The 25084-nt window shown below is 41.5% G+C and overlaps 3 protein-coding genes across 3 annotated transcripts; 1 reads left to right on the top strand and 2 right to left on the bottom strand.

Annotated features, from left to right (window-relative positions):
• Positions 1-744: 744 nt before the first annotated feature.
• On the bottom strand, positions 745-4814 carry LOC118118166 (transcription factor BTF3 homolog 4). Its single transcript, XM_035171111.2, has 6 exons — positions 4685-4814; positions 4114-4173; positions 2882-2995; positions 2392-2593; positions 1346-1405; positions 745-1209 (listed from the first exon to the last, which is right to left on the bottom strand). The coding sequence occupies exons 2-6, from the start codon at positions 4165-4167 to the stop codon at positions 1163-1165; spliced, it is 477 nt and encodes a 158-aa protein (XP_035027002.1). The 5' UTR covers positions 4168-4173; positions 4685-4814; the 3' UTR covers positions 745-1162.
• A 1151-nt stretch (positions 4815-5965) lies between these two features.
• Positions 5966-10276, top strand: txndc12 (thioredoxin domain containing 12 (endoplasmic reticulum)). The gene is made up of 7 exons (XM_035169521.2): positions 5966-6196; positions 7218-7278; positions 7545-7597; positions 8099-8172; positions 8343-8412; positions 8759-8842; positions 9314-10276. Exons 1-7 carry the CDS (start codon positions 6097-6099, stop codon positions 9391-9393), a joined length of 522 nt encoding a protein of 173 aa, XP_035025412.1. The 5' UTR covers positions 5966-6096; the 3' UTR covers positions 9394-10276.
• Positions 10277-10629: 353 nt separating this feature from the next.
• On the bottom strand, positions 10630-24836 carry gipc2 (GIPC PDZ domain containing family, member 2). The gene is made up of 6 exons (XM_035169520.2): positions 23994-24836; positions 14395-14580; positions 13290-13470; positions 12504-12616; positions 12106-12187; positions 10630-12008 (listed from the first exon to the last, which is right to left on the bottom strand). The coding sequence occupies exons 1-6, from the start codon at positions 24267-24269 to the stop codon at positions 11857-11859; spliced, it is 990 nt and encodes a 329-aa protein (XP_035025411.1). The 5' UTR covers positions 24270-24836; the 3' UTR covers positions 10630-11856.
• Between the last annotated feature and the right edge of the window lie 248 nt (positions 24837-25084).

Genomic DNA, 25084 nt, shown 5'->3' on the forward strand with positions numbered 1-25084 from the left:
CGACTTATTTGGTTTTCCATCAATATCAAGAGGCCAACAGCCCGTTTAAGTTACCACAACCAAAAGTAATGTAATAAAACTACAAATACTTTAAAGAAACTCTAAATTATTCAATTGTTTTTCTCATGTTCTGCCGCTGTATACTTGTACTACACTACACTTAAATACTGAGTTTTATTACTCATTTTATACCTCAAATATCTCTAAAGATTTAACACACAACAGGGAAATTAACAGTAAAATATAGTTGTAAAAATAAGATTCATTTTGACCAGATGCATCATTTAAATGCTGCTAAATCAGTGTTAATATTTTATGATTAAACATTGACAGAGGCCATTCGACTGCATATCTAGTTAATTTTCTCAGTAAATTATGTAAGAGTGCAGGACTTTGACTTGTAATGGAGTAATCTTATATTCTACTTTTCAGTTTTAATACTTCTCCATGGTTCTTTTATTTGTATTAATTCAGCACTTACCAATGAGTAAATGTATCAAACTACTTTAACAAGATTTGAGCTGTTTAAATTTCATTTGATAACTGCGTCACACAACAGCTCAGATATCCATGAATTCAAGGAAGTGTAAAGGAAGCGGTGCACTGTGGTTTATTCTATTAACACAATCAGCATCAACTAATACTTCAGGAGTGAGGAATACAGTAATGCAGCTTTTTTATTCGACAGTTTTCCCCTTTCAAATAAAAATCCAAAAAAAGTCAAATAATAAAGAGAAGCGTGAGTAGCCCAAAAATGTTTTATTAAATTCATAATCACCACTCTATGTAAAATGAATTACTCATTCACTTTAATTGTAATTTAATAAACAATCTCTTAAATACTAGCCACGTTGAACCATGTAGAAAGCTTAAAGTATTTCTTAAGTAGTTTGAGTCCTTTGGGTGCGGAGATGGATACAGATCCTCGTGTCTCGGAGTGTCCACATTATCAACGCCTACTGAAATCAAAACCTACTGAATCTGCATGATGTTGTCACGGTTGTATTTTGCTGCTGTGGCAGGCTGAACCAAAGTGGTTCACGTCTCCGGAGATGATGCATTGCACCTTTAACAACCGTTTCCCCCACAACAGGAAATGCCCTATGTGAGTCCGCGAGAGGTAAAAATAAAAAACGGCTGACGGAGGAATAAGGAGGATTCATCAGTTTGCTTCGTTCTTTGAGGCTTCGTCAAAGTTCTCCACGAGATCTGAGAGACAGAAAACCACACATCAGAATCAGCAAAATGACGAGTCACTGTTTCACCAAAGAGCTGGAGGAACAACACCTGAATAACTATCAATTTCAATAGATTAAAGAACTAAAACAATCATCTCCATCAATACCTGGAACATCGTCGTCCTCCTCTTCTGCATTTTCCTCCTTGACTGCTTTCATGTCCATTGCTAAAAAATGCATAAAGAAATACGAGTGATTTCAAAGTTCAGCAACAAGTTAAAAGAAGTAAGATTTTTGTTCATGTGTTCTCTTGTTTCTATTTCACATTCTTCCTTTCTGATCTTTCACTCGTTGACCCAAGATGTCAACGATAAGTTTCTTAACTCTTCTCAAACCTTCAGATGAAACCTGGTCAGTGAAACAGACACTTTTGCAAAAATAAAAAGATGCTGCTCTTCAGGGAACGGAGGTTCTTGAAGTGCTCAGTAAAAGTAAAATCTTAACTTCTACAATTAGGAAAGAGCCTGAGATGTGATGTGATCTAAAGCTGCAATGTCATAACCTTTTAACAGTCACAACAGTCAAAGTATGACAGAAAATAAGGCCCAAGACTACAGCAATACAATAAATGAATTGGTCAGTGTCCTCATCAGTGAAATTCTGTAATATCTACAACCTACATTTGTGCAGCCTTTCCTCTTCATCCACATCCTCACACTCCCTCCTGTCAGGCTCATGAAAGCCATTAAAACATTCTCTCCAGCAGCGTTTTGAGCTTTTTCCGGTTCATTTCTGTATTAAAGACGTCAAAGACGCTGCGGACGTGTTTTCACTTGTCATAAAAGTATTTCCCCTGTTGCAGCAAAACACTTATCACCAGCCCTCAGAAGCTTGTGCAGGTGAAAATGGACTAAAACACTTTTATGGTCGACTAACTGAAGACTCACAATACGACAGCTGAAAACACTTGCTAGCTCAACAACATTAAGGCTAAAAATAACCCAGAACGCAACACTCTTTGCAGAAGACTGTGTTGGACTGTGTCTCTCCATTCATACGGAATATCTGATATGAACAAGCCTCTTGTCCTCTAATGTAAGACATCCTCCCCTTTTAAAAGCCTAATTTCCACTGAAAACTCATTTCTTGTATTCAGGCGGACCCTGTAACTTTGTGACCATCAAAGTACAAGCGTGTGTGTGCGTGTGCTCACATTGCCGTGGGAACTGCTCAGCCAGCTTGCGCAGGCTGCTGAGGCTGTCGGCTCCCAGCTGGCTCAGGATGCCCGGCAGCATCTCGGTCAGCTGCTTGATCTCGGCGTGGCCCGTGATGGCGAAGGTGTTGGCGGACAGAGACGCCTGCACTTTGGGGTTGTTGAAGTGGATCACCGTCCCATCGTCTTTTATCATATTCACCTGAGAGGGGGAAAAAATATATTCATACACAGTTTATGATTGAATGAAAGAAAAGCTACTGCATTAACCTCATGCTTTATCTAATTGTAGAGCTTTGACTAAACTGAAACTCTTAGAAGCAGCTTGTTTGATAAAAAACCCTCGAGGGACTGACTACAACCCTTTGGTTGGATTCCCCTTGTCTTTATCTTTCTTCTGACAGAACAATGATAAAAGCACAAACTCTCAGAGAAAAGAAATACATCACTGACATTAGTTATATTTGTAATCTGATGGGAGATGCCTCACCTCCTCGATCCCTGCGATGTTGTTCACTGCCAGCTTCTTCAGAGAGCCCTGGAGTTTCTTGTCGTCAGCTGTTGCCGTTTTGTGAACAACCTTTTTCTTCCTGCGGGCTGTTCCCTGATGAAAGAACAGGTGTGGATGCCAATAAAAGGATTAGATTACCAAACGACCAAGAACATGTGTCTGACTTGTCTTGTCCATGTTGGACAACATATTTTTTATTATTGTTTCATTGGCTTCATGATTAGAAACAAGTCGAACTACAGAAAGTAAATCCACCAATCATCTCATTTTTATGCTTTTACTCAACCAGAGGATTTCACTTCCCAAATAGTGACTCAACAATCACATGATCCTCAGTGAACGCCCAGGATTTAAAAAACTCCTGACTCATAATATGCTGTCGAGAGTCTGGGATACACTCGTAACTTCTGGTAAATATACCAATTCTGTGTATGTGTATATAAATAATTGAGAATGACAGTATGGTGCAATGTGGAAAGAGGCCTTTCACACTTCATGGCAAAATAGCAAATAACGCCACCTAGTGCGTGGCTGACAACCTCACACTAAGTGGAAACAAAGCCGCAGAGGCCACAGATAAATCCTCCTCCCACCGCCTCCATATAAAGGGAATGCTGAGGTCAGGGGGAACGACCTGGCAGATGCTGGATTCCATCACACTCCTTAAAAAACGAAACTGCAACAACCAAACCCCACTGAGATTTAAACACCGGACATCAGACACCATTGTGTCACTGTTTTGTGGTTTTGATATTTATTAAGGAGGGGGAAAAAGTCAAAGTGTCCTCTATTAAAACCTCACACCTCAAAAGTTAAGCACAAATCAGCGTGAAACTCAATTTTTGATGGTGGACATTTAGTTCCAAGTCCAGTTACTATCTTCGTCTTACGCTTTCAGCTGCATCGCATGGTCTTCATCAGGGAACTGAGCTGAAAATGAAGATTACATGACACGATCCCAGCTGCTGACTCAGCTACTTCTGTGACATGCTGACAGAGATAGGGCCATGACTGTCGAAAGCTCAGGGAGAAAACGTGCAAGTGGACCTTTAGTGGGGTTTTCCTCATCTTCCTGTAAATCGTTAAGGTGGCACGGGTGGATTTTATTAAAGGGCCCCTACACATGTGACCGAAACCAAAGCTACACACAGTAAACCTGGGTTCCTGGGTGTTTCGATTCATCAAAGACATGTTGGGAGACTGAAATGTACCTTTCCACCTATCCGGACCTGTGCCTGCAGTTTGGCGAGCTTCTCTTGATTCATGGTGATCTGGATTAAAACAAGAAACACACGTTTATTAACAATTGTACATAATTACATTTTTTTACCTTGTTTTCATTTAAAAAAAAAAAAACACAATCAGAAAACACAAGGTCTCCACGGTTCAGTTTCAGGGGGGGGGGGGCAACACGTGATTATTGATGAAAAGCAATGAAGAGCTAGCACAATTCGCGTTTCCACACGTTAGCATTGGCTGCTAACAGGCGAGCGATCCTCTGACAGTGACACACACGATTCACTTAAGACACCGAACAACGTGAACACAACAACACGAAGAAAACGACACAAGGCCACGCGTCAAAACGACATTTAATTAGCTTAAAAGGGTGGCTAGCGAGGCTGCTAACTAGCTAGACGGCTAACGTGGCTAATACCAGCACGGCGGCTAATGCGGTGAGATAAACGAGCAGGGTTTTTTTATTTTCGCGGTTGAATAAAGAGCCAACTTCGGGTTAAACGATGAAACGACTCGGTGAAATAACGATATTTGTGTTTTTACCGTTGATAAGAGTCAGTGACAGCCCGAGGAACAGATCCCGATGCTAACGAGGCTGGAGCAGCGCAGCTTAGACACGCAGCAGCAACAACACGCACTTCCGCCCCGGGCTTTCACAATAACAGTTTCCGTATTCTGGGTGGTGAAAGGGAAAAGGCAGGGCACTATTTATTTTATTTATCTAATCTTTATTTAATCAGTAACGTTGAGATCGGGAACTTTTTTTTCCAAGAGAGGCCTGAGAACAAGAAACATTCACAATCTGCAAAAAACAATTACACGAGCAACAACAACACAATAAAAATAAATTTGTAAAAACAATACAAACCTCACACAGTAAAGATTGACTGTAGTTTGAGGGAAGTTTGTAAATCATTCATCATTCGTCATTGAGGAGGTGCCGAGTAACTGAGTCATGTTCTGCCAACATTGGTAAATGGTCATTTTCATTGTTTATTATATGTGATGAATAGATTAAATATGTGGTCTACATTTTCACATAGATCAAAATGTTTTAAAAAGTCCAAAGTGCAGAAATACTCAGAAAAAAAGCTTCAACTAATACTTGCATGTCAGAAGCTGGAATCAGAAATGTTTGTTTTATTTGTCAGGAAAAATGACTGAAAAGATTAATTGTTTATTGCAATGGTTACCTATGGCTGTTGACTAATTCAAAGGAGTGTGATTCCTCATACAGGTAAACATACTCATGCAGGCTCATCGTGCTGTTTCCTCTTTTGATACAACTCAACTTTTCCCTTTTCTCAACAAACTACAAACAGTAATTACTTTGTAAAACGTTAACTGTGAGGTTTTAAAATATCATAGAATATATTTGAGATAAAGCTTCTCTACTTTCCTTTGTGACACTGTAACTATTTTTGTCCAATTTCCTGCTGGAGGAGAATAAACTTCGGGAACATTTCAGATGTGAGAGGCCTCAACAAAACTTGTAGACACAGTAAATATGTTGGTGATTTTACCAATTCAACAACTAAACTTTTGCCTCTGAAACCTTATCATGAATTACTTGTTCAGTGCTCTCAGGTCCTTTGACGCTTTAGAACATCAAAGCTCGAGCGTGCTGCTTTTTAAACTTTTGTTTCCGTGCTCGTTTCCGGTCTCGGTCCAGCATTTCTCCGTCTGGCTTTATCAAATGAAGCTGCAGCACGCGGTGGTGGTGGGGGATGTGACGTCACTTACACCACCCCGGAAGCAGAAACAATAGGAGGAGCAGCTCTTTGCGTCGCACATTTCACCAACTCCACCAGCGAGGCTTTTATTGTGAAGTGCAGCGGTGTGGAGTTCCGGGTCACAGCTGGTTAGCGGTGAACGCTGTCTGCCATTAGCTGCTGCTGCAGAGGAAACAGAGGAAGAGGAAGAGGAAGAAGAAGAAGAAGAGGAAGAGGAAGAAGATGCAGAACTCTGCTGTGAACATGCTGGTGTTGTGGTCCGTGCAGCTGCTCGTGGCTCTGACGTGTTTTCAGGACGTGGTGGAAGCGGCCAGCTCGAGAGGTGAGTCCCTGTCCCCAGATCAGCTGCTGGGTCACTGGCTGTCTTTGTGTCAGGATCCTGGATCAGTGTGTGTGTGTCCTGGATCAGTGTGTGGTGGTGCTGAGCTGTCAACCTCACTCCAATTCACACGTTTCTTATTATATCATCTTGTTTTTACTCTTTCTGTATCTATTTCTGTGTGATCTTCAAATTGAATGGTTTCTTATTATTTGCTTTTTAGCAAAGGGGTGGGACAAAATATCGATATATCGTCATCCTGACTCGTGAGATACGATTATCTGTATTTAGTTATTAAGTTTGATTCATTTCAAGTTATATTTTTGCCAGTTTATGGTTATTTTACATTTGAAAGATGGCAGATGTGGATTATTTAACAAGTTACATATTATGCAATTATAACGAGTATCTATATATGATTATCGATGTGCTGGCACCAAATATTGTTATTTTGTTATTTAGTTTTATTTATATATAGTTTCATTTTGCCAGTTTATGGTTATTTACATGTGGTTATTGAAAAGTTACAAAGTGTTTGTACTTTGTTTCATCTCAGTTTGTGTCAAACTCTGTGAAACTGATACAAAACTGCTCTTTAGGGGCATTTTGTGTTCTTCTTCTTCTTTCAGACAGATCTCGAGATTGTCAAAATATGATTTTCTTAATATTTGATTAGTGCAGAATTGCTGTATGGTGATATCATTGTTATCGCAGGCCATGTATTGCGTATCATATCATGAGTCACCCTGCGATTCCCTCCCCTATTTTTATTTCTCATTTTTAACCTGTGAAGCACCTTGTGTCCACTCCTGTGTTGATGATCATATAAACCTTCGAGCTGGTTGAATAGTTCCCGGTGACAGAGTCAGCTCTTTATTCCAGCTTCATATTGAATTACGTCTCATTGTGTTGTTTTTGCAAATCGTCTCCTGACCACACTGTCTTTGTATTGCTGCTGTATTTAGGGCAGACCCACCCTGTTGTAGAAATATAAAACCAGTCCCACCATTCATTCTCCCCACAGGGTTCGGAGACAAAATCCACTGGAGGACACTGGATGATGGGAGAAAAGAGGCTGAGGCCAGGTGAGCCGACACAGAGAAGCTTCCTCAGGTGTCTACAACCGAGTCCCGTCGCCCTCGAGTTAATGTTTCCTGGATGAATCTGACCTGGAAGAGTCGTCACAGACGCTTCCTGTCACATTAACCCGAGGCCTCGAACTGAGTGGATTTCAGTAGCTTAGACGTTTGAGTGCATTTTTTCATTTTGTACAGTTGCAGCTCTATAGATCTGATTTACTGGTTTTCAGTGTTGAAGTGTGACAGACTTTCTCGTGTGTTTGCATCGACAGCGGTCTGCCGCTCATGGTCCTCGTCCACAAGAGCTGGTGCGGAGCCTGCAAAGGTAAAACAAGGCTCTGTCCCTTTTAATCACAAGAGAAAACACAGGCTGGATTTTCTAATAAGAAGGCGTCCGACTGTATGTTTACTACCATCATTAAAATGGATAAAAGAGAAAACAACAAAATCAGTAACTTTTACATTACTGAAATAGTCACATACTTCTGAATGTTTACATCAGCTGATCTATAGTGAAAAATCAGCCGAAACCCTCCAGTCTAACCAGCACCTGTAATGTGGCTCGACAGGACAAACAAGACATGATCATTAAAGGCTGGAGGGTATGTTTGAGGTTTAGCACTTTATTTTACAACCAACCACTCATATTTAACTGTTGTGACCTGAAAGTTAATTGTAATATTGGCAAAAATAAGTTTCTGTCTTTCTCCACATTATAAATGTTTAAATGCTGAATTCTGAAGCACTCGTCATTTTAAAGATGAACTGTGACTTCATCATTGTCCTGGAAGATAATTATAATTTGTGTTTTTCCTCTTTACATCAGCACTGAAGCCCAAATTTGCTGAGTCCAAGGAAATCTCTGAACTTGCACACAACTTTGTAATGATCAACCTGGAGGTAAGAACACATCTCCATAATTTATTTGACCAGTCGAGGTATTAAAGTGCATTTGATGTGGATTTAACAGTATCTTCAATCTACTGTGGTGAACAGTGATGGAACTCAGACATCAGATGTTAGAGATTTGTTTCCCGACTCGTAAATGATCAGTTGTCTTATCTGAACAGGATGAGGAGGAGCCAAAGGACGAAACCTTCAGTCCCGACGGTGGATACATTCCACGGATTCTTTTCCTCGGTACGTGGGGGGGGATTGGGCGCCCTACATGCAAACACTGTTTAGGATTCCTTTAGATAGACTGATTACAGTGGGTCTTTCTGTTCTGACCATTTTGGGGCTGATAACGTTTCAGTGAGCTCTGTTTACATGGATAAGAACATGTCGCCTTAACGTTAGAATGAAAACTGACGTCACCTTTTGCTGCTAATGATCGGATCGGGGAATTAACTGCAGTGCACGTAGGACACAGAGATAATGGGACAACAATACAGATGTTTGACAAAAATAATAAAACACCTGCATGTGGTGTTAAATACAAGCTTCAATTTGAACTGAACCAAACCTCTTCTTGTTGCTGTCACAGATCCCAGCGGCAAAGTCCATCCGGAAATCACCAACAAGAACGGAAATCCAAACTACAAGTACTTCTACAGCAGCGCAGAACAAGGTAACGATGCAGAGAGCGAACATTTACATTGTGGAGAATATTCAGCGGGAACTATTACCCCATTACAGGAAGTCACATCTGTGCTCAGAGGAAACATCTCAGACAATAAGTGTTTGGATATTCATCGTTCTTGAGGCTTTGTACCTCAGCACATTTCATTTTCAAAGTAATGGATGCTAAATGAAAGTCTGAGCTTTAACTTTAGTAGTTTTACATTAACATTGAAATGACATCCCCACCTACTCTACCCGTCTCACACTTTATTCTGTCTGATGAAATTAAGGTTAAATGCCCTGAAAGAACTTTAAATAAGTGACGACCCAAAAGATCCCAGAGATCAGGGGTTCAGAGTAGTTAATGAAGTCGAGCAAAGTTTCTGTCATGATGATGTGAACTGTCTTGCTGCTCAAATATTTCTCATCCAGACTGTTGATGGCTGATAATCATATTTCGTGTCTCCCCCCCCCTCAGTTGTGTCCGGTATGAAGGAGGCGCAGGAGAAGCTGACGGGCGACGCCTTCAAGCTGGGTCACACCGGCGATGAGCTGTGAGGAGGCGGAGACGGGCATCAGGCTGTAAGGGCTACACTTCCTCTACCTGAGCCTGAGCTTCCTGTAACACCCCCAACCCCCCCAACATTGAATATTCATCCTCACCACACCTCATACAGTGAGTTCATCTCACTGAGCAAACCATTTGTTGTATGGTTTCTTTCTTCTCGAATCGCCGCTCATCGGCCCCATCTTTGTTTTAAAACATGTTATCCTTGTAATGAACACTTAGTTAAAATGGCATCTACTGTAACGTTAATGTCTGTAGAGGATATAAACAACTCAAGCTAGCCCAGTTAACTGCAGTGTTTTATTAACTCTCGTCTGTTGTTGGATGGAAACGTCACATCCTCCGTTTGCCAGGTTTCTACCACTGAAGTGAAATCCCTCGTTTTTTCTCCCGACAGCCAAGAAGTTTAATCTTTTACTTTTGGATAAGTTTCATTAAACACGTCGTAGAATATTATGAAATCCTTTCAGTTTGAACCAGTTTGAATGTTTTCACCCAACAGCAGTGCTACAGTATTCATACACACCAAGATAAATATTCTAACACCTAAAAGTGATGTGCTTCCAAAGATCCTCCTCAGTACGTTGAGTCTTCACCGTGCACTACCCCCCCACATGCTCTGTACCTCTGATTTCTGTTCTCCACTCTTTAAAATACTAACGATTCATTTAATCCTGCAAATTTATCTACTTACTTAGCTTAATCTGCATAACTTTCTTTGTTTTTCCTGCTTGTGAAGTGACAGTTCTGTATTTTTTAGACCAGCTTTGTTAAACTCTTTGAATGAAGGATGGAAACATTGGTGAAATATCTCAATGTATTTTATACACGTACACGACCAAGTGTGCAAATAAAGTTTATTGTATTGAGTAATTTGTGTTCATGGTTATTATTCATCAGCATCACAGCAGTCAGAGTTTAAAAAGGCCTGAAAGAGAAAGTGAAACACAAGTGTGTCTGTGCTCTAATAGAATGGTGCTAATTACTATTATGGACAGATTCTGACCAAATTCATGTTTTATAAAGTAGCCAACAATTTTTATTTTGCTCTTAAATCTGGAAAATACTTTCTTTAGACCAAATAAAGATGGATGACACATCTCCACTTCCTCTATCCAGTAAATTGTGCATTTAGAGCCAGAGTCACGAGTCAATCATGACGTTTCCCTCCCTTTTATACATCATCAGATAACAAATTAACTTGTGAGCAATAATGACACGGCAGCGATAACTATATGACATTTTATTGTCTATTAACAATAGTGATCCCTTATGGTTTGTCAAACAATAAACAAACAACTGCCGTGAACAGTTAAAACATCAGCAGACGACACTAATCAAGTCACTATTTAAACTCAGTTTGACAGTGATTTTAAATAGTGCGGTTACATCAATGCGAGTGCATTTATATTTAAGACATCGGATTGCAAGTGATCCCATTCCAGACGCCGCCTTAAAAATGGCTTCCGTGTCGCGCCACGTCCCCGGCGCACAAAATGTCCTACAGCATCTTGATTTTTCACGATAAAATAAATTACAGGAAAAAAAAAAAAAAAGAGAAATAAACTTGACTATTCATGTTAACAGACTAGAACAACAGGAGAAACATAAGGAATGTTGGTGGAATGTGTCGTCAAACCCTGATAAAAAAGGCATTTAAAAGATAAAACCCTCTTTATTGCTCGGTCTCTGACGGATGGACGCAAGGCTCATGCTGAGACATTTAAGGGCACAGAGAGAATCACAAAGTAAAGTAACGTTAATGTCGACGCTGTGATATTTCTCTACCACGAGCTCATCTAAAAGATTTCAAAAGACGGGAGAGAGATATTGCTACAATCACTATAATTACACTATGCTGCTGCTGCTAGAAAATCAGCAGCACTTTCACATATAAAAAGAGCCTATAAAGAGCTGTGTGACACATCTGTATACTCAAAATGACACAGCTGCAAAGAATGATTAAAACCGCGTGATTGTTTTTACAATTTAAGGTCGTGCACGTACCATTTACAACCAGTGTGATGAGTCACTGTTGACTAGTCTAACTGGTCTGACTGAGGAATAGCATCAGGTGCCGGTGGAGGGATCCGGCCTCTCGTGGGACGTGCGTAAGTTCAAGACAACATCTGGATGAATCACCAACACCTCTGTACATGAGAGGCAGGTCCAGTGTGTGAAACTGAACTCCACATGTCACGGATATCTTTTTCAAGATTACACCGAAACCCCGACATGGGAAATTCTTTACGTGATCCAATTTAGCTGAAGTGGACTCTCACAGATTCTCCACCCAAGTGCAAAGCTACAACTAAGTGATGGTGGTAGACACTTTATCCACCGCTGTTTGTGCAGGTTGAAGTTTGTCCAGTCGGCTTCTGAGGGTAAGAAGAGGTGAGATGGGGGAGGAGGGAGTGTGTGTGTGTGTGTGTGTGTTTGGAGAGGCAGGAAACTTAGAATCTTCCCTGCTTGGCATCACCGATGGCGCCCCACACGTCGAAGACAAACTCATCCGGAAAAGCAAAGTCCCCGAGGGTCTCGTCTAACGCCATGGCGAACTCGTCCGGGTTCTTCTTGTCGCGGCCGACCTCGACCATCGTGGCAGCTGGAGAGAGAGGAGCAGATACGAGATAGATCCGACTTTCTACATCACATCAAAATGAAGCGTAGATCATTATTTTGGAGGTAACGTTACCACTCACCGAGCTCAGTGTCTCTGATGCCCATGTAGTTCTCCAGCAGGTCGTCCACTTTCTTCACCGCCTTCTCCTCAAATTCTGTCGGCTGGGAAAACACAAACAAGTCATTCAGTTTGTTCCCGCTTGTTGTGTTTCATCCGTCTTTCAACGGTGAGGGGGACAAACAGTGCAGTTTGTAGAAATGAGTATATCTTCCTGTCTGTGTGTATCTTCCTAAAATATATTCCTCATTAAAATGTCCAAAGGGAGAATACAGCTCGTTCTGTCCAGTAGAGGACACTCACAATACAAATCATCATAACTATAGGGACGTGAAGTGGAATGAATTTACATAAACTCTCATCCACTGATACTTGAGCTGTCACATCCAGGTCTCAGTGAGATCATGTAGAGACACTTACCTCGTCCTCCACAGTAGCTGGGCCCTTCGAGCGGAGTCTCAGCGTCCCCTTCCCCGTCCCGATTTTGTTGTCACCGGCAGGTTTGGCCCCCTTCGACCTGGGCTCGAGCATTTCTATCAATCAGAGCAGAAGCAGTATGTTATTTTTTTTAAACAGACTATAGCATCTATATGGGTAATATATGTGTATATAACAATAAACTAGAACATCAACTTATTCAGATAATCTCTAAATACCCTATAACCCAAACCCTTTTGAGCATAAACACACAAATAGTCAGATTTCAGTTTCTGGGATGTGACCATTTGCTAGTTTTTGCTGCATTTTAGAGTAAACTTAATATCTAAATATATCTTGGAAGGTTAGTCGGACACAACAACCAGTTTGAAGAGATCACGCGGCCTCCCAGGAACTGTTAATGCCATTTTTTGAACTTAATGGATTAATTATTAATCAAGAAAACAACCCTCAGATTAACCGATAATGTGGAGCTGTTGTCGTCTAATGATTAGGACGAACACCACAACTAAGACATGACTCCCGTCCGGTTTCTGGTTATTTTTCAGCTACAGCTTCTAAGATTGATTGTTTTAGAGCCGAAACCGTAATTTAGAAACTGGGATTTATTTTATTTTCAGACACGATGGAGATAAAACAAATAATTGAGAAAAGCAGATAAGCAGCTCGAATCAAAACTCAAAAATCGAATGGACGATCAAGTTCATGGGTCAGTCAGATAATGTGTTGATGAGTGTCCTCGTCTTCTGTGTCTTGTTTCTCACTCACCAAAGGCCTTCATGGGCTCCACCAGCTTGAGGGTGAAGGATTTGTCTTTGGTGAGATCTTTGAGCATGCGGGCGACCTCGTAATGTCGAATCCCGACGATGTGACGCCCGTTGATGCACTCTATGTGGTCGCCCACGCTGATCACCTTCACCCTGTCCACAACACTGCCCTCTTTGATCCGCTGCCGTGAGGAGAGAGAGGGGGGGGGAGCACAGCAAAAACACACATCAGTGACCAATTTGAACTGAAAGACAATGATAAACAACAATGTTTATTTCTGTATGGGAATTAAAAAGCTTCAACAACTAGTAAACTGATCTATGGCCAGTTCAGCCTGTTTGACTTTATCGCCTCAGGAGCTCATGTGGTGCCACAGCCTCTCAGAACTGATCCCGGTGTCAGTTTCTCAAGGTGCAGTGCAGCTTCAGGATCACTTGATGGCACATGTGAGCAGTTTGCTCTGAGAATTAATAAGCGACTTAGACCCGTTTGCATCAGGGAGCAACAGACAGGCTGAAGCATGATTTCCACCCTGAGAGAAACTTTGTCAAAACAAGTATGGCCGTCATGCACACAGGTTATTACAGTTTACAATACCCATATGGCAGCTGCTGTTTTGTACATACATAGAAAGAGCATGTTAAATTGAATGATGATAAAGTTCCTTTGAGACAGAAAACACTTATCTGATTGTTATTACAAATAAATAAATCGGAAAGAAGATGTATTTTATCTGTATTTTTACTTGTGCATGGTTGTTTTATTATGTGTTTTTTAGCAGTTGTGTCTGTTTTTCTTTTTAAGTACAGTTTTCTCCTTTGATGAATAATAATGATGTTTATTCATATTCTAATCCTTTCTGTCAGTTCAGGATTGATCAGTGACAGGATAAATAATAGCTACATGATTTTAATGAGGAATTTTCCTGTTTTGTGTAGCTCACATCAGAAATTCTGGTTTATTGGATGGCGGGTCAAAATCTCCCTTTGGTTTCTCATGACGCGTGATCATTAAATTTAACTGAATTATTATAAAAAACAAAACAGCAGCAGTGCAGAGGATGAAACCATGTGGCAGCTGCAGGTCAGGAGCTTCATGTCCTCACCTTTATGAAAGCGTAGCCTGCTCCGTTGTCGGTGATGGTGAGGCCGAGAGCGTCCTCGGTTTTATGAATTTCTACCTCCTTCTTGATTCCTTTAATGTGGGCGAAGATGAAATCCTCCAGGCCGATCTGGCCCCCCAGCAGCTTGTCCATGTCGATCTTGTGGGTGTTCAGGGTGCAGAACATGATCTGTGCCAAGACGTTAACAAATATGTTAAGAATATGTTTAAAAAAGACAAGAAATACACACAGTCAATCGGTTATGCTAAACAAATAAAAAAAGACCATAAGCGCTTTCTGTTAAGCAAAGAGAAATAAAAATGTTGATTAGTCATTTCTCTTTTAGGCTCTAAAACTGTGCAGGAATCACCCAGAAAAACCTGAATCTCTTATGCACAGCTAAAAAAAATGATGTCTGATTTTAGTCACAGTGTGAAAACTGAGCCAGATTCAAAAATAAAAGGTGTGGATGACAAAGTGCTGCGTCAGAAAGCTAAATACAGGAATCATCAGGGGGCAGCGGGGTAAGTTATGCAGTTATGTCCTCTTCCACCCGGGGGTGTCATCAGTCTAAATCTGTGGATTTCACTGAGCTGTGTTCTAGACCCCGGGCCGGACCAGACAGTGATGAGGCCAAAGGGGAAAATGACCTTTCCTCCTCTGCCAGAAATGGAAAAAAATCTGGCTTCACACCGTGTGGCTGCGACATCTTGGCAGGACACAGAGACACAGAAACGTGATCACCCAGATTCACAAGTGTCCATATTTAACGATGCAGTAAAACAGAGACACGACAGATGAAACCTGGGACGAGGAGTAAACCGGTTGTGAATCATATATTCTGCTCTGACTCAGCGAGACAGAGCACTACAGGTATTAATATGCTTTACTTTTATACATAGCTTCTGTTAGTCAGATAAACCTACTCAGATGTCCCCGTATATAAATCATGCTTCCTAGTAGGACTTTGAGAAACACACAGATTTAGAGGTCGACTTCCGGGGGTTGCACGGTAGAAAGGGATTGATTTGCACCGGTTCATCAGGAAGACGACCTTTGTGCACCAATCAGGCTCTGGCAGCGAGGAATGCCTTGTCTGGGCCTTGTTTTTCATGAGCAACAACAAGTGCTGTTCTCACACACACACAGACAGAGACACACACAGACACACACACAGCTGACACGGCCTCATGCGTTGCCTTGGGATACCGGACTATTAAAGAATGGGGTTATAATGGAGAGGAGGCCGCTTGAGGAAAAGGCAAAGAGAGAGACTGGAGGTAATAGGAGGGAATCTGTGCGGCGAGGAAAGGGTGAACTGTAGCTGAATTGATGTCTCTCTCTTTCTTTCTTCTCCATAACAGACACCCCGCCCCCGCCCCAGGCCAGGTTATTACCCAAGAGTGAGTGGGAGGAACGGCAGGCGGACGCCTACAGCGCGGTTACCAAGACGGCCGACTGCATTAAGCCGCTTCTCTGCAGCACAAGCAGCTCTCAGCACTCCTCTCCTCCGGCTGGGCTGACGGCCACGGCTCGTTCACACCGCCGGGTGTAGCTGGGGGGTGCGGAGAGCGGCGCCTCACACTGCAGCGACGTGTCTCTCCTCCAATGACCTCACAGGAACAGACACTTCACCGCCCACTGTCTGCACAACACTGGCTAAGACCTCGATAACCACACGGAAAAGGGCAAGTGGAAGGAGATGCACTGCAATCTGCGGAGCATCTCTCAGGACAAGTGCCATGTGTGAGGTCAATGCTTTCAAAAGAAGAATGAAAAATAATGAGTTTAGAGGCGTCAGTGATGTGAAGATGTGTACGAATGAAGGTTTCCCACAACAGTTCATAAATTCCTGCTTTGTCTTGAAATGGAGATCCTCTATTATTCCATTTTTAGAAATATAATATCAGTCTTTTAAAACTTATATATATTATATATATTAATAACACTATATAAAGTATTCATTACTATTTGAGGATATGCATTAGGTTCTGTCTCAGCCGGTGAAAATGAAAAGTAATTCATCAAAGTCGACAGGTGGAATGTAACTCCATTTTTTCAAGTACTGCCCTTTCAAGTTAAATTCAAAAGTATTTGTACATTACTTAAATATTTACACTTAATGCTGCTTAAAGGTGCTTTATGTAAGTTTATGCTATCGCTATATGGCCAATGTTAGAATTAAAGGAGACATTTGTCTTTCCTCTAATGTGTTATGTAGGTTTTTATGTATGAAAGTCTACAACGTTAACAATAGAGATGTTCCAATACTGACACCAGCATCGTAAATGCCTCTGATACTGTTTTTTGAGCCGTGAATATTAAGTAATTACCGGTTCACATACTTGCTATACAACAATGATCGCAATCATCACTTCCATGCAGGGTTAGTAGTGCATTGGGTAACCTGGTATCTGATCTCTAATTAAAAAGTCCAAAGTTGGCAGTAAAGCTCCTCTCCCCACTGTCCCTCAGGCTCCTGAATCACCTCGTCAGTAATCAGGACTACACTTCCTCATCATTGTGATGTCACTCAACATATTTGTATAACGCACGCCTTACAGCTAGCTTGACACGCCCCTTAACAAAGCCAGGTAAATCAACATTTCCAACAAGCGCTGGAAGTAGCTGACCAATCACAACAGAGTTATCCTAAGGGGGGAGCTAAAACCAGGTGTTTCAGACAGAGGCTGAAAAGAGGAGCAGCAGCAATGGACAGTTTGAAGACAAATTAAATTCATCAACCTGAAGCATTGAGAGTTCAGCATCAAACTTCATTCCTTTTATTATTATTATTACGTTTTTCTAATTCCTTATGACTGTAGCAGTGCAACATAATCACTAAAGTACAGTCACAGTTTTGTTCCCTTTCAGGAAAATGCAAATAGTTCAGCAGCTCAAAAGGGAAGACAGCAGACATTGTAGAATAATAATAATAATAATAATAATAATATAGAGCAGCCAGTTAATCTCTCTACAATTCTCCACCTACGTTAACTCTCTATACAGTTAAATTAGAAATCCTGTGTTGGCAGAAAAGAAAAGCTCGATAAATACACTGGAGCTCCCTCTGAAATATTCCCCTGCATTTAAAGCACTGACGACTAAAAGCTGAACCACACATTCCATTAACAGCCTCTTCAACTGCTCTGTTAATGACGGAGAAGAGGTTTTTAGAAAGATTCAACAGAGAATATCACGCTCACAGTGGGGAGACACTCGTGTGCATCAGTGAAACAACGTTACTCCCTTCTCCGGTGTTCATCTGCTGTTATTTCCGCATGACGTGTTTTAGCAGTTAACAGGGACTGCTGATCTAAGCTGTGTGTATTGTGGTGTGGCCGAGTTTTAAACAGGAAATCACATTCATCAGCGTTTCAGCCAGTGTAATCATTTACCTGACTGCGGATGTGATATAATAATGACCGTTTCACAGAGGTGGGTCTGAAAAGCAGGAGTAATGAGTTTCATAGGAGCCCCGCCAGAGCAGCTGGGATCAGTGTGTTTAAAAAGTGTTGACATATGAATTATGTGCAGATGCTTTAGACTGAAAACAATACAAGATGTTTAAAATGAGATATATATATATATATATATATATGATTTAAAACACAAGTAAATATAAAAAATAGACAGCACGTATGTTTTCATGGCTTATAGCTTATTAGACGACTTTTCGAATGTGACTTTATTTGCTCGGAAAAAGTAAATGAAATCATCCAAAACACAAACTAGTTGAGTTCATTCACCCGAACTGTTTAATGCCATGCGGATTACAACTTAATACATCCATGGTATCGGCTGATGACACTACATCCATAACAATATGTTTTCGTATGGAGGTTTTAAAACCAAAAACGATCTGAGTCCAAACAGTTAAGAACCAGTCAGGAAGCGAAGGCCGTTTTTCAAACTTATACGGGTCCAGCAGTTTTAGATGTTTGAAAAGAGTAGTGTTTCAACAGTGATGCGTTTTAAAACTAAAACTTTGTAATGTGGATGTAGCCTTAGCATCATGTTTACCTGACTGCCACGTAACCATTCATAGTCAGTTATATTCGACTAATTTCTATCTTGCCACCTTGAAATCGTATCACGATAAAAGGACGACAGAACCGTGACACCCCCACTTTAAATCACTGCCAGTTTCCTTACAAACAAAAACTTAAATGAACCTGATTTAATGAAGTAAACCTGGTTTAACTGTGTTGTTATGAGACAAAAGACAAAAAGCAGCTGTGTACAGGCTTGTGAAAGACTCTTTTCTACGGTCACAGCAGACAAGGAGTTCAAACTCTCCTCTGGTACATCACGACTTTCCTCTGCATCACTTCTGGTAAACAAGCACTGAAATAACAATGATGTCCAGTCCAGACACACACACACACACACACACACACACACACACACACACACACACACACACACACACACACACACACACACACACACACACACACACACACACGAGGTCTGTTTCTGCAGCTTCACACACTCCTCGTTAGTGTTTTGTTTTCCCTCAGTCGTGCGGTGTGCCCACTGGCACAAAGGTTCATTCTAATTTGCTTATTACATATGGAATTACCAGTAACCATGTTCACCGACATCATGCCGCAGGATAAACCAGGATGTGATATAATTGGTATAATTAATATGATATAACACGCACACAAAAAAACAATGGTCTCCACTGGGGAAAAAAATCATTAAAATTCTGATAAGGGAACAGTAAATAGAAAAATAATTGCAGGCCATATTTGTTTCTATCATGTTGGAAATAATAACTTGGAAAACCACAGCAATTATTTTCAATTTATTAAAATGATCCGACTAGTTGGGAGGAAATGATTAGGCAATCGACAAATTTGTTTTAAAATATTTGAATTATGTATATTTAAGGTTATACAAGTCATGCTATAGGCAAAAATATTCCCCGGTAATCATTTCCATATTCAAATAAATGCTGAAGTAATTTGATGGTTCCAGTTTGTCATATTAGATGTGCGTTTATATTCAGGATGGAGAAACCAAATCGGATTGAGGCTTTGGACAAAAAAGAAACACGTCATTGCTCTGAACATCAATCAGACAATTATATATCTAATTATGAATTATGTACATTCATTTGCTATATTGTGATACACACTTAGAGACCACAGATTTTTGTAGCCTGGATTTTTTTCCACCAAATGAAATCCAATACAACATCTCAGCCATAAATTCTACTTTTACAAAGATAATGTGCAGGTTTGAGAGTTATTCACTGAATTATATGTTCCTATATCTTTATAAAACATGAGGGGAGAATATTCTATTACATTTTTATAGTAAACAAATAACTACTAACTGCAGCATCAATAATAATGGTTTATTTGAATTATTAAAAAGGTGGTATTGTCGGCATTGAATTGTACAGGTTCACTTAATAAAGTGGCCGGTGTATGTGTTGTTATTTTAGTCATGCTGCTGCGCGTCAGAAATCCCCCGAGGGTTTTCTGAACAAACTGTTTCCCACGGAAACAAAAATGGATTCACAGCTTTAACCAGTCACTCAAGCTCGTGTGCTGATGGATCTACGAGGCCTCTCACTTAATAGTCTCCCCATGCAGTTAAGTCTGGTTAGCCTTCACTGTAATTCATCCTGATGCTTGCTTGCTTGGCTTTTACACCATCTAGGAAGTGAGTGCAGCAGCTCAGCTAATACAAAATGCAGACTAAAGCTCAAATGAGATTGTTTCACCTAATCCCTCCCTCCCCCGAATAAGAAATGTCTGGCTGCAAAACATGGGAAGTACAACCACAAAAAACAACAATACGCTTAGTTCTGTCTACACGACCACAGCCTACATATTCAAAGTGTAGGCAAATGGCTGTGCTGCTTTCTGTGAACAGGGGGCAGGTGGACACGAAGCAAAGTCACAGAGCCACACCTTAAACTCTGCAGCTGTCAGGACAATAACCAGACTTTCACCTGAGCAGAGAGAGCACATGGAACCTCCCATCCACGGCTCCATGATGTCTTGCTGGCTGAGATAACAGGGAATGAACTGAGTTTACCCAATGCACTGTAAAGCCTTCACTCGCTTTACTTGTGTTGCATTTTGTTATAATTATAATTCAGACACCAGTTTATTTCCCTCACACAAATTCCTTCCAATCACTTCTGCCCCCTTGAATAAAGTTACTGACTCTGGGCTTTACTGAACCAGAAGGTCTACTGTCTAATTAAGACACGACAATAGATGCTCAGTCAATCCACACATGCTTTGATGCAATGTGATGTCTGTTTGGAGAGAAATCTTTAACCCATTCGGGACAAGGAAGACAACAACCATTGTTCATTACATAATTCTTATCCGGCTGCAGCCAAGCACTCATGTTACCCCAGCGGGAAAGAGACACTAGTTTATAAACAGCAACCGTCATGGTTCGTGTGCCTGCATTAGCTATCGGGGACGGAGTTGTGTTAGCGATGTTCCACCCATACATGCGCTTGACCAATCGGGATCAGTCTTGCCTGTCAATCATGACATTTCACCCTGTTTTTATAGCATCAAATAACAAATTAAAACCCAATATTAAGAAAAATTTGCACTTGGACAAACAGTGTGATAACAACAACCAAGAATGAGTTTGGTCCATGTCCCATACACTAACATGGAGGAGGTGGGGTTTATAACCTATTGACTTTAACTTTGGGGAGCAGTCATGTTGTTGTATACAGTCTACATACACTGAGTTACCAGTTTATTAGGTACACGTAGCATAAATAAATGCAGTCTCATAAGAACAGACCTGCAGTACATCCTCCCTTGTTTTTGTTGGAAGTCTTCGGGGAAGTGTTGGTCATTATCGAGGAAATGCTGCTGTTGAACTGTACAGCGTTTTAATGAGAGGTGTTTCCACATTTACTCTTCCCCCACTGATACGTAAATGGGAGAACAAAATATTAGAAACACCTCTCAACATAATCCAAAAGCATAAATTTGGAACCAGTAGCAACATTTACGTTTCGCATTGGCACCAGTACCCAGCTCTACTTACAGGTATCCCATTAAAAATGTGACTCCCTACTTTATCCCTGAAGAGCTGAGCTTTGTTTGGAAGCTTAAATTGTGACACAGGTCACACCCGGGCAACATGCGCACCACAGTGAGGTTGGGTGGTGTTTATGGAGGGAGGAGGCCCTGGGCAGCGCTGATCCCCAGGGTCCTCAGGGACGCCTCTGGCTGTGGCCAGGACGGGTTATCTGATTAGAGATTTGGGGCTGTGCCTGAGCCGGACCTGAGGGACTTCCTGTGGTAAAACCTGTGGAGTCCAAATATTATCACATCACACCCCCTCCCTCTATCTATTTGTCTTAGTGTGTGTGTGCGTACAACTATTTGTGTTTCTAAAAAGGGGAATATACAGACATAAGCACACTTTTCATCAACTATAAAGCAAAGGATGTCAATGTGACAATAACAGCTTAATAACACAGCTTGATATATTGACATTTGGGTTATTATTGTTCTCTGCTACCGACTTGACAAGAACTGAGGCATTAATCAAAGACACAAATCCATTCTGTCAATGTGACAACTATCAAATCACACACTAAAGTATTTTCTTTACCGTTTCATGTACTTTATATGATCTATTTTTACAGGGAGGTCAAAGTTCAACAATCAGCTACAGAACAACATTTACGGAGATTGTAGAGGATCAGTGACTTGCTCAAGGACACTTAAACAAATCAGTGCGTGTAGGGAATGATTCTTGAATCCAAGCTTACAATGCAACCTTCTGAAAATCATCTCAAATCCCTAATCTATTCAACTCCTCTGTAGAAATATGTTTCATGCTTTGAAAAGAACATGGCGTAAGGCACCGACAAGTCTAGACAGAGAAAGAAAGTGATGAAAATGACTGATAGACATGATGGAACAAATACAGACAGAAAAAAACAGCTGAGTTTGAGTCTCAATCAGAATCATTTCTGCAATCAAGTCAGAAATATCAAAGTCCTCCACTGATCAAATATAAATATACTGCAGTGGATGTGAAGTCTATTGCGTCACTGTGTACCAACGCCACAAAGTAATAAAGGAAATTCCTTTCCAATTATTGCCCCTTGTTAAAAGAAGGAACTCTCAGCTATCTCTCAGCTTCAAGAGGGGAAGGAAGTTCATGTCTCCAAACCAGGCTGATAACAGGCTGCCCCGCCGGCCTATCAAGTCACGTTCAGGCTGACAAAAGCCAAACATATCGCTCACACTTTCCTTTGAGGAGTTTAAGCTGCTCCTTTTGTTTTCAAGACCTGGAATCTGATGCCGAAGGGCCACAACAGAACTACCTAAAAATGGAGGCAAACATGAATTTGTCAGATATCCAGTGACAATGAGGATGCAGTCATGGAGGACTGAGGTTGCGCAGGCTGGGAGAGAGTTGGCAGGGTGTGCCTGTATGAACACTGACCAGCGTTGACACAATTAAAGTTTAACTTAATGGCCACCATGGGACTAATCTCTAGAAAAGCCACTTATAAATCTGTTTACCCCAAACCTTTACTGTAGTAGTCGTAAATTTAGCCACACAACAGCATACAAACACAAAGTGCAAGACCTAACCTGTCATTATTATATTTTGTATTGTCGTTCTTTTTTTTATTTATCATTTTGCCTTACAACCGTTTTTCTATATTATTCGATTAATTGTTCAGTGTATAAAATGTCAAAAACAATATTAAAACAAACATAACGAACAAACTATGTAGTCCCCTATTTACAACAACTGAAAACCTACTCATTCACACTGGCTTTTGTCTCACCATGTTCATCGTGTTTGAATCAATGCGTTCTTGTGGTTTTTCTGTATATTTATAGCGTATTACTACTTTCTGGTGTTTTAATGTATGTGAGGCACTTTGTGACTTTGGTCTGAGAGAAGTGCTATAATAAATAAACTTGAATTACTTGTTTACTTACTTACTAAATGCTTTATGTCGGCCAAAGAGTTCAGTTCACTATGGTTTAAAAAATTGTTACAAAAACAACAACCTACCAACAACTTATTGAACTTACCGGTCTGAATATTACTCTGTATATATTGCTATTGTATGTGTTGACTATAACAACAAATTCTATGTTAATTTTAGGTGGCCATTTTAAAAACTGGCCAGGGACAGACAACAGATGGAAATGAGCCTGTTGAGCTAACTCTGGCTCATTTACAATCATTTTGCTGTTGATTAATGAGATTTGTCCCTGTCAGATAAACAAATAAAGGAAAAATAAACTTTTGGGGGATTCATTTTTCTATAAATCTTCTATCCAATGAATCTACTTGAGATTTCGGCTCATGCGTGCTGGTTGGTCTCTGGCTGTCTGGGGAAATAACAACACCGCCGACTACAGTGGGGGTCAAAAGGGGCCCCTACGACAAATATTTGCCCCTGGCGCCCCCCAGGAGGTTAATCCGCCCCTGAGCACTTAGCAAAAGTCTGGATACAAATCTGCGTGAGCCCTTCAGGTACAGTGAGGAAAACAGAGCTTTAACCCCTGAACGCAGCACGAAACCACCTCCACGTCTGTCCCCATTAACCCCAGGTGACCTCTTACCTCCGGTGGGCTGATGTTGAACGCCTCGGCTATTTTGGAGTAAAGCTCCTTGACGTTGGCGAAGCCCTCGATCCTGCCGGTGGGACTCCCGTGCGCCAGCTGCGTGTGGAACACCAGCTTGGGCCGCAGGTTGGCAGGTGGAGGCGGGAGTCCCGCTCCGTTCACGGCGGATTTACTCGGGTTCCCGGCACCTGCGTGACCGCTGCCGACCTCCTCGTTCTCCACCAGGTGCTCCTTCGTCGACTTGTTCTTCTTCTTCCACGGGCCCAGCGGCATCTTCCTGCGTGTTTTTCCGTGTGTTTCCCCCGCGTGTAAAAAAAAAGGCAAAAGGTCCGAGCCGCCGCTACACCATCGAAGTACCTGTTGAGTCCCGAGCCCCAGCGGTCGATCCGTCCGTGTTTACTTCCTTCTTTCCTCCCGAGTCTTTCCTTCCTCCCTTCCGCGGACCCTGGCTCCTTTCCTCGCCGAGCTCGGCCTCCGGTGTTCGGCGGGGGCTCCTGGGTGAGTGTCTGCGGCAGGTAGATGGTGAGTGTGGGATAAAGTCTGCTGGCGGCTCCTCGGCTAACAATAGCTGCTCTGTTGGTCTCTCGGCGTGCGGCGGGACGCAGGCGCAGTGGGACGAGCCGCGGCCCCGCCGGGCAGGAGGGGCAGCCCCGCTGCACCTGTGCCCCGCCACCGGAGGACCAGCCCTTTAAAACCAATTACTCTGGTGTCTCTCATCACATGGCGTCAAATAATGTATCTTAGAAACAAATACAATCCTGTATTAGTTTTTTCCTTCCTACAAAGCAAAGTTGTTATGGCCCAGATTTGGCCCAGACTGGTTCCTGTTTACCAGATCTGGGCCACAAGTAAACCACAGATATACCACATGTCAACCAAAGGTGCCAGAGGTGGCCTGACTTAGTTTTGAGGCTATTTGGGCCATATTCTACAGTGGCAGAGAGAGCTCAACGTGCTGCAAATTAAGAAAACACATGCAAATAGAAAAAACACGTGCAAATTAAGAAAACAACTTCATTAATTTGACAACACGTGCCCTGCAGAAAGTCATAACACGTGCAAATACAGAAACCAGTTGCAAATAGTGA

Source organism: Hippoglossus stenolepis, chromosome 11 (genome assembly GCF_022539355.2).
Source record: "Hippoglossus stenolepis isolate QCI-W04-F060 chromosome 11, HSTE1.2, whole genome shotgun sequence".
Lineage (NCBI taxonomy): Eukaryota > Metazoa > Chordata > Actinopteri > Pleuronectiformes > Pleuronectidae > Hippoglossus > Hippoglossus stenolepis.